Genomic DNA, 10,219 nt, shown 5'->3' with positions numbered 1-10,219 from the left:
ACATGTTTTGCAACATGCTCCCATGTTTTACAAATGAGGGGCGAGCTCAATTTATAGGCTCTTCAATTGCAATTCAATGGCGAAGATTGATTTCAAATCAACGGCCAAGATTACAAAATAAAACCCTAATTAGGGTTTGTTACAACTACCTCTCGACCAATGAGAAAATTACATTTGGGGACACTTGTCCTTTTGCTAAATATAACCAAGAATACAATAGAAAGTTGTTGCATTGTGTAGTGTGCCTTCTAGAAGCTTACGTGGATAAGTTAGGTTCATTGAACTTGGACATGTTGACTTGAAACAATTTGATTTGTTGGAAGATCACGAGGCACCACCTCAGCGTGTTGGATGTCCTCCTTGGTCAATGTTATCACAAAAGCTTGCGCCCCTGCTGAGCTATCAACTCAGCAACCTTGTGAAACATGGAAACAACCCCAGGGTGTGGGACCTTGCGCAAGGGGGTTGAATCTCTGAAGAAGGCCGGCTTCCTTCTCTATCTAGGTGCAGGTGTTGAACCAACTCAACACTTCAAACTAACTTCTAAACCAATCCTAACAATCTGCAGAGGAAAAGCGAAGAGAGAAATTGCTTCAAACAAAGGGAGGTGATGCACCAGGAAGAGATTGTTCCTCTCCCTACCGAAATGACACAAGGAATTAGCTGAAACACCCTGGAAATGCACAAACTTCAATCGCATAAGTGGCCCAAAAGCATGTATGGAGGTTAGAATTTGCTAAGTGTCAAGAGGGGAGAAGGATTCCCACAAGTCACACTCAGAAAACTAGTTAACACAGCACATATGGAGAGAAAAGCCACAAGACATGCACCTATGATGAAGGTAAGAAAGCATACACAACATACATAAGTTAAAAGAAGGCAAGAATGGTGACCTTCAATTAATTCAAGGCCAAAAGCCAATCTTACAGTTGCAGAAATGCAAAAGATTACAAATCTTCAAGAGAAGAGAAGAGCATAAGAAAGCTCAAGGCAGCCGAGAGAGAACCTTTACAATGAGGCTAAACAGCCTTATATAGAAAAATGGGTTACAATGGTGATCATGACTCCTACATGTCAGTCTGGAAGTGCAGGGAAGTGCATGCACTTGACTTGTACATGCAAGCAACCTAGCCATACCCACAAAGGGAAACCCTGAGAAGGTGGATTGACTGACCTTCCAAAGTTAGAGTATGCAGTCATGACACAAGTCACCAAGCATGGCCTCGTACCTCTCTTGATGGAAATCTTGCCAAAAACATTAAATGCACCCCTGTGGCTCCACAAAAAAAAGTGCATAAGTCACCAAAACTGTCGGAGCATTTAAAGCCTTGAGTGTCGATCATGCCATTCGGAAGTGTTGCCAGCCGGAAGTAAGCGTGGAAGACTTCGGAGACCGGGGTCACCGTAGTTGGGGAACTTCGAAGACCGAAGTCACCATAGTTGGGGAACTTCAGAGACTGGAGTCACCGTAGTTGGGGAACTTCGGAGACCTGGAGTTCCGAGGTTCCGGGCTAAAAAGACAAGGAACTTGGGAACCTGGGCGTTCCGGAGTTCCAGGGTTGAAGGACAAGGAACTTGGGAACCTGGGGGTTCTGAAGTTCCGAGGTAGAAGGACAAGGAACTTGGGAACCTGGGGGTTCCGGAGTTCTGGGGTTGAAGGACAAGGCACTTGGGAACCTGGGGAGTTCTGAAGTTTCGGGGTAGAAGAAGAGGCGGCAAAGGGAAGGAACTTCGGAACCTCGGCGTTCTGGAGTTCCGGAGGAGGAGAATAGAAGAAAAGCTAAGGGAAGGAAGGGAACTTCGGAACCTTGGAGTTTCGTAGTTCCGGAGTAGGAAAGAAAGCGGCCAAGGCAAAGAAAATCGGAACCTAAGAGTTCCGGAGTTTCGGAGAAAAGAAAGAGAGGGCCAAGGAACTTCTGACAAGGCAACACTTCAAACCATGATTTCATTGCTTTTATCCTTGATCAACTGGGGCATCGCTGGTCCATGGAACATATCTCTGATCGATTGTCATTGATGGACCAAGGGTGTCATAAAAATGACAACATTTTTGGCGATTTCTACGGGATGCTTGCCTACTAAGCATGAAGTCCAAAAGCCTTAAGCATCCATTGGGCACTAAGCCATTGAAAAGACCCAAAACATATGTGTGCCATCACTTGGAGGAAAACTGAAAACTAGAGCATACACCCTCTTAAGGAGAATGTGGCATGTGCATAAGCACTTATGAAAGCAAAACAAACTCTAGTCTAATATTTACAGTCATCAACACCCTCTTTAGAAGCAAGGCTTGAGATGAATCCCATTCACTAGAATTGGAAGAACTTCGCCATCAAGCTTGGAGAGATGAAATACATTGGCCTCCTTGCAACTAGTGATGACATATGGACCACTCCAGATAGCATCAAATTCGGAGTGTTGCCCAGCTTTGGCTTTGTCTGCATCCCACTTGAGAACTAGATCTCCCTCTTTGAAGACCCTATTAGTAGCCTTTTTGTCAAAAACCTTCTTTACCTGCCCTTGACAAGTCTCAAGTGTATGCATAGCCTTTCTCCTAACCTCCTCTAGCTCCATCAGCTTTGCTAGCCTTACTGTCATGGCATCATTCTCTATTAATTCCAGTTGATGTGCTAGTTCAAGAGAGGGTAACTCCAGGGAAGTTGGGAATCTTGCTTCCTTCCCATATACTAGCATGAAAGGGGAGTTACCAATCGCCCTCTTGGGTATGATCCTGTCAACCCATAAGGTTGTCCTCAACTTAGTGTGCCATGTCCTTTGATTGTCTTGAATTGTCCTTTTAATCATCCTGATGAAGTTCTTGTTGGAAGATTTAGCTAAGTCGTTACCCTGAGGGTAATAGTTGGATGATATCTTCAAGTATACACCATGCTTAACTGCCCAAGAACTGATTTGGGTTCCAACAAATGCCCTAGCATTGTCTGATATGATGGTGGAGGGGACACCGAATCTTGTCACAATTCCCTCAAGGAATTCCAACACTGAGGCCTCAATGGCATCCCTCAATGCGGCTGCCTTCGTCCACCTAGTGAAGTAATCTGTTGCGGCCAAGATCCACTTATGGCCAGCACTAGAAGGTGGGTTTATCATGCCAGTGAAGTCTAAACCCCATTGGGCGAACGGTTGATCAGCTTGGATGGGATGAAGAGGTAGGGCAGCTAGTCTTTGCTTCCCAGAGAAGAGAGCACATTTCTTGCAATTCCTCACCCATCTATGTGAGTCACTGAATAAGGATGGCCAGTAATAACCAGCCCTCATTATTTTGATAGCCGTAGTCCTTGCAGAGAAGTGGCCCCCTAAAGAGCCATTGTGAAATTCCTCTAGCAATCTGTTGACTTGGTTCTGCTCGATGCATCTTAGTAAGACTCCATTAAAGTCTTTTCGGAAAAGAATGTCATTCACTAAGGTATAGGGAATGGACTGCAACCAAAAGTGTCTTCTTTTGGTCCGGTCCAGACCTTGGGGGCACCTACCTTCCATTAAGAAGGTGGTCATGTCACCTACCCAACTGAATTGAGTGTTGTTGTCAGTTGGTTGATCTTCTTGTAACACGAGGGCGACCTCTGATGTAGTCTCAGAAGATGAGACAAGTTGTTCACATAGGCCCCTGCCTCTTACAAGCTTGGTGATCTTGATGTTGATGTCATACTCCATGACCTTGGTTATCCACCCAGCCCTCTTCTCACTGATATCCTTGTTTAGAAGGAAATCCTTGACACTTGCATGCGGAACTAAGAGTTGGATCCTGTTGTTGGACAACATGTGCCTGAACTTTTTTAATGCCCTTACAACAGTGAGGACTTGCTTCTCTACATAGCTATATCTAAGTTCATAGTCCTTTAGCCCCTCACTAAAGAAAGCAATAGGTTGCTCCAACTTCTCATCGTTTAGTTGTGTTAGGACAGATGAAATGTTGGATTCTCCTCCGAAGGTATATAGAATAAAATCCCTTTCATAATTAGGATTGACGAGGGTAGGGGCCTGAGCAATTGCTTGTTTGATCTCTTCGAAACCAGCCCTTCCTTCCTTGGTCCAACTGAAAGCCAAGTTTTTCTTCAACATGGAAGTGAGGGGTTTTACCATGGTGGCAAGGTTGGGAATGAACCTCCTCACAAAGTTGATCCTACCAAGGAAACTTTGCAATCCTTTCTTGTGACTGGGGAGTGGAAGAGAAAGAATAGCCTCCACTCGCTCTAGATCAATGGTCAAACCCTCCTTGGATACAATGTGTCCTAGCAATCTTCCTTGATCAGTAGCAAATACACACTTGCTAGGGTTCAAGGACACACCATACTCCCTGAATTTAATGAACACCTGCTCAAGATGACCAAGATGGTCAGCTGCATGCTTCGAATAAACAGTTATGTCATCAAGGTATACAAGCACAAACTTTGCTAATACACCCTTGAAAGCCATGTCCATCGCTCTTTGGAATGTGGCACCTACATTGGTTAGCCCAAAGGGCATTTTACAATAAGCATAGGTACCCCACTTAGTAGTAAACGCAGTCTTGTATTGGTTTGATTCTTGGACCAAGATTTGATTGTAGCCTGAATACCCATCCAAGAATGAAAATCTTTCTGAGCCAGTGACCTTTTGGAGAATCTACTCCATAGAGGGAAGGGGATAGTGATCTTTAAGGGAGGCTCTATTGAGATCCCTAAAGTCTACACATAGTCTGATCTCCCCATTATTCTTCCTTACAGGAACAAGGTTGGCCACCCAGGAGGAGTGCTTGATAGGGAAGATGATATTGGCTTCTATGAGCTTGGTCAACTCCTTCCTCATTAGTGGCTCAATTTTGGGATTTATTGGCCTTTGCTTTTGCCTAATTGGCTTTGCATCCGGGTTTAGCTCTATGGTATGCTGGGCTAAGCTAGGGTTAAAACCCTTCAAATCTTCATAGGTCCAAGCAACTATGTCATCATACTCTTGGCAGAGCTTAACAAAGGCCTCCTACTTGGTTGAGAAACACACCTTAACCAAGTTCAAGGACCTACCCTCAGCAACAACAACTGGCTTGTAATCACCCCTCTTTGCAACCAGGTTCATCTTCTTCTTAGACTGATCATTTGAGTTGAAAATGCCTTCCAAGGTAATTAGACCTTTAAGCAACTTGTTGGAGTTGTGTGATAACCCCTACGGTATCACCTGATGTAAACTTATTAAATAATGTTAATATTCTAAAGAGGAAATAAATCATTAAATATTGTTAATTAAATAAGGTTAATATAAAAAAACGATTAAAATGTTAATGTATTTAATATATAAAATAATAAAGAAAAAGTAATATTAAATTAATGATTAAAATGTTAATGTATTTAATATATAAAATAATAAAGAAAAAGTATTATTAAACTAATGCTTAAAATGTTAATGTATTTAATAAATAAAGAAAAAGTATTATTAAATAAAATACTAATACAAAGTAATATAATCTAAAACTACGAACTACGTAATACACGGGAGCCATCACGACTACCCTTCCCCCCCGCACGAAGTGGTGCGACGGTACTCGCAACCCCGGCACATCCCTTCGTGCGGAAGGGACCCGTGGAGGGATGCAACCCTTCCCCTCCACGGGGTATAAGGGAAGAACCTCCGAGCAAGGAATGGGGGGGCACGGGGGAGAAAAAGGGAAAGGTCTGCAAAACGGCCACGGCAAACTGCGAACAGCGAAGGACAGAACTACAAACTGGGTTGCGAACAGGTAAGTGGTGTCACAGAGTATATATATGTGTGTGGACATGTGTGCCACACACACACATATAAATAATGAGCGTTTTAAATATATGTTAGTGAATATGTGTAAATATATGTTAAGGAATATGTGTAAATATATATTAATGAATGTGTAAATATATGTTAATGCATACGTGTGAATATATGTTAAGGAATAGTTCTGAATATACGTTAATGAATATTTGTGAATATATGATAATGGATATTTTCGAATATATGTTAATGAATATTCCTGAAAACATGTTAATGAATATATACTGAATATCTATATGCATATATGTATGCCCTGGTTGACAAGTTCATCCAAGAAGAGACGGATCTGGCCGGTCCTCTCTGGTAGACTTGGATGATGAGATGCATCATCCAAGGCAAGGAATTGATCATATATGATGGTCTTCCTTGGTATGGCTTGGGTGTAAGAAATTACATCCAAGACAGGAATCGATTACCCTTCGATTTCCTAGATGGCTTAGGTGTAAGAAATTACATCCAAGACAGGAATCAAATTAACCTTCGATTTCCTGGATGGCTTGGGTGTAAGAAATTACATCCAAGACAGGAATCGAATTAACCTTCGATTTCTTAATATGGCTTGGAACCAAGATGGGTTCCAAGAAGGCGAGCTCCACAGCCGTCTAAGGACATGTCCCAGTGCTGCACTCGTATCCTTTTTAAGAATTGAAATTAGTGTTAATTAAGTAATTGAACTTTAATTGCAAATTAGATTAGTTATGTATATATTTTGTTGTGTTCTAACAATCTGTTTTGCAGGACAATGATCTCTAACTAGTAGGGACATTACAAGTTGAGCTGCACGATTTGGTCTCCATATTGGTCTTGCAACCTAGACTGAGTTCGCTTATTTGTGGGATTTTGCTTTTTGCTTTTTTTTTCAGCTTTTTTGAAAGTTGACCTAGGATTGGGTCCCTCGGGTCATGGCAACAACATTCCTATCTTTAGAATCAAAATTATGTGTCTTCAAATACAAAAACAATAACTAGAAGTCTATGTCTCAAAGGAGTTTGCATCCCTCCTATGAAGGCAACTAAGGTAAGTTCCACTAACTAGTGGGGGTTTGGAAGTGGTCAGTGGAGGCGCTAATGGATTTGAGAGGTAGCGGTGATAAGTTGCACGAGGTGTTAGATGTGAGAAAAAACCCAACGATAGAAGGGGTGTGGAGAAGTGCATTTCCCCACAGGCCGGAAGTGGGGGTTTTGGGGGCTATGCCCCCAAGGAAAAAAAATTAGAGAGAAATGTCAAAAAATGTTTGTTTTTGTCATTTTTTGAGATTTAAAAAAAAAATTGAGTCCAGCGGAGTCTAGGCATTAGGACTCGCTGAGTTCGGGCCAAGTCCGCAAGTCTCAAGACTCGCCAGAACTCGCCCAAGACTCAAACGAGCCCGAGTTTGGGCCCCTGGGACTCACCCAAGGTCACCCGGCTGGGGAGTCTCACGACTTATATATATATATATATATATATATATAGAGAGAGAGAGAGAGAGAGAGAGAGAGAACAAACACAAAACTAATCCAACCCTCCACAAAAATTGTTGTATCCACATACCAAACCTCCTAACCAGAACTAGAAACTTGGATTTTACCCAGTCCAACACTTTTTAATGGCATGGCAAATCTTAAATGACCAACTGCTTTCTAATATCAATTTTCTATTTTATTGAAGCACAATATGAACAATGCATTGATTAAGGTCTAACTAGCCATGATCTAGTGAGAAAGAGAAGCATTGCCATGATGACAACCCAGGTTCAGGCCTTGTTAAGAAAATTCCTAACTTTAAAGCAGAATTTGCTAATTAGATGAACAGATAAACCAAGGACATAGTTTCTAAGCTTGATGGATGTTCTAAACTTGATGATAGATTTGTGGAGCAATTAAAAGAAGGTAGGTGACCATGTGCAACAGTAATGTATATTATAATTTGTCATCATAGATGCATTTGATGGTTGCTAACGAAGGACTTAGCATTATTCATCATAAAAATAGCCATTTGCACAAAGAGATGGAATAAAATAATGAAAAACTCACAGGCAATACTACAAGTTGAGCACCCTTATCGGCCGCAGCCTCTATAGCAACACGAGCATGAGCTATATTCCTTTCCTTGTCTTCGGTCACAGATAACTGGCACAAGGCAATCTTGAACTGCAAAAAAACATTGAATAAAAAAGCTTATGTCAATTAAAGATTTAGTCTTGATATAATATTTTAAAATTTCCCCCGTCCATAGACTTGCCGTAGACCACATGACAAATTTTGACTAAATTGCTACACCAAAGTCAAAAATACAAATTTAGAGAAAAAACGTAGGCACTCTATGATTGAAATTTAAATATTATATATTTTAAGCTTTCGGTCCCTTTAGTGAACACAAGCTCTGAAAAAAAACTTTCACAAATTGTTTTGGAAAATAACATTTCAGATTTCTCTTTGTGAAATTTAAATGCATTCTAACTTGTAAGGGCTTTGAATCGAATTAAATCCAATAAATTCATCACTATTTTAGAATTTCACAACAAGCATTATTGTGAAGATGTGCTTCTGTGATCTGGATAAAAAGATCTTGCTTTTCACCAAACATATTCTATTGTTGAAATAACCTCAAATGAAGTGATGCCAAATTTATCAGCCCAAAACATTCACCAAATTTACCAGGACATTGCAATGGCTAAGAAGAGTACATACTTAAATTTAAAATCAATGCAAAATAAAATTTAGAATAGTCGATTGGGCCGTGCTCTGGCAGTAAATTGGTAGGAGTTTGGCACCAGAAGCAAGTTCCATTCTAAAGGCCATTTACACGTTCATAATCCCAAAGGTGGAACCATTCCACGGGATTCAACCCTCACAGACCAAGAAAATGGGTTTACCCAACCAAAAAAATATATAGCTAAAAAGAAAAACGAGGTAAAAATAAATAAGCATAGCCCAACGGAAGGGCCTCTGAATGGTAAAAAAATATTGTGGTTTCGACAGCGCACCCAGTTAAAATCCAAGTGACGTGATAAAGTGTTGAAATTGGATCCAGTACAGTATTCAGATGCAAGTCATGAGTGAATTTGAAGGAGACTTGATAAAGTCTCGAAACTGATTGAATATGGTACTCCAACTGACAATTTAGTAGGAGAATTGAAACATCGAAAGAAAAACTTCAAATAGTGTAATTTACAGTTAAGCCCTGTGAGTAAAGTAAATTTAATGGAAGAGATAACACAAGGATGCAATATATATAGGTAAATTTAAAGTTAACGAAAAAGATACCTGGTCAAGGCAACTAAGCAAAAGGTTTTTGGTGAAAAAAAATGGAAAAGAATAAAAATATTGAGAGTACCTTTGTTGAGGAAACTGGCGGCAGAGGCAAAGCTGGTGGCTTTCTAGCATCTTCTGCTTTGGCCATTGCACGGATGCTCCGATTTAATTTTCCCTGTGAAAACTTGACTATTTTGGCCGCCCTGAGCTGCGGAGTTGAAAATATATGGCTAAAATACAGCAATGAAGATTTTGCAGGTAAAGCTGACGATACAAATCTAGCGAAATGAAAATTAACACGAGAGGACGAAAAGGCAGCCTGTGTAGATGTGAGGATTCTCATGATGCTGGCATTGCTTACGTTTGATGCAAATTTGGCCGTCAATTGGCGTAAATTCTTTTGATTGTTGACAAACTACCAATAGCAAGATTCCGAGTTCGAATGGCTAAACTTCTCGGCCAGGCTATTTTGTGTTACTTTTGGCCATTTTGGTAATTTTTTTCCCGGATAAAACTTGAGAAACGCCAATGGTCGTTCTTATTTTACAAGTAGATAAGAGCCAGGTTTTAGTCGCCATTTAGTTTATTTGTTTAGTAGTTCCTTTTCAAAACATTTAAGATTTTTTTTAGAGTTAATGATTCCATATTTCAAATTGTAATTGTTTTTAAAACGAATAAATTATTTGAAAATCATTTTTTTTCTTATTTAATTAAGTTTTCTCTATTTTTATGTTATTATTAAAAATAAAAATAAAATATTTTTTATGGTTGTGTTGTCTAAAAGTGACCTAAACATGATGTAAGTGAGATAGATCGAAGTGGGTACATTTATTGCACCTTTGTTAAAGGCATTAATCAAATCACTCTTAATCTTCCAAGAAAATCTAACTAAGAAGTGGTGAATATGATTGATCACTCTCTTCACATGGAAGAAGAGTGTTGTAGATGGTAGTGAAATTGTTGTGTAGAGCATAAGTCACGCCTACAAGTTCACTCACTTCAGTAAGGAGGAGTCACTTGTTGACTTGACCAAATGAGATTTGATGTTGACAGGTGAATGATTGAAGTAGTGTTGTGGTTGTTATTCTTATGTGGTGAGGAGGGCCATTGACTTTAATCATCTTCAACAGGCAAAGAGATGAAAGGTGTTTAGTGTTTGCCCCTATAGCTCTATCAACTCTTCTAATAGTATA

At 40.2% G+C, this 10,219-nt stretch overlaps 1 protein-coding gene across 1 annotated transcript; it reads right to left on the bottom strand.

The window, feature by feature from the left end:
* Window positions 1–5,462: 5,462 nt before the first annotated feature.
* On the bottom strand, window positions 5,463–9,570 carry LOC131078930 (omega-amidase, chloroplastic). Its single transcript, XM_058016779.2, has 3 exons — window positions 9,109–9,570; window positions 7,806–7,922; window positions 5,463–5,684 (listed from the first exon to the last, which is right to left on the bottom strand). Exons 1-3 carry the CDS (start codon window positions 9,367–9,369, stop codon window positions 5,463–5,465), a joined length of 600 nt encoding a protein of 199 aa, XP_057872762.2. The 5' UTR covers window positions 9,370–9,570.
* Between the last annotated feature and the right edge of the window lie 649 nt (window positions 9,571–10,219).

This window comes from Cryptomeria japonica, chromosome 2 (assembly GCF_030272615.1).
Source record: "Cryptomeria japonica chromosome 2, Sugi_1.0, whole genome shotgun sequence".
NCBI lineage: Eukaryota > Viridiplantae > Streptophyta > Pinopsida > Cupressales > Cupressaceae > Cryptomeria > Cryptomeria japonica.
Note: the sequence above shows the minus strand (reverse complement) of the source record. Positions and strands in the feature narration are given on the sequence as shown.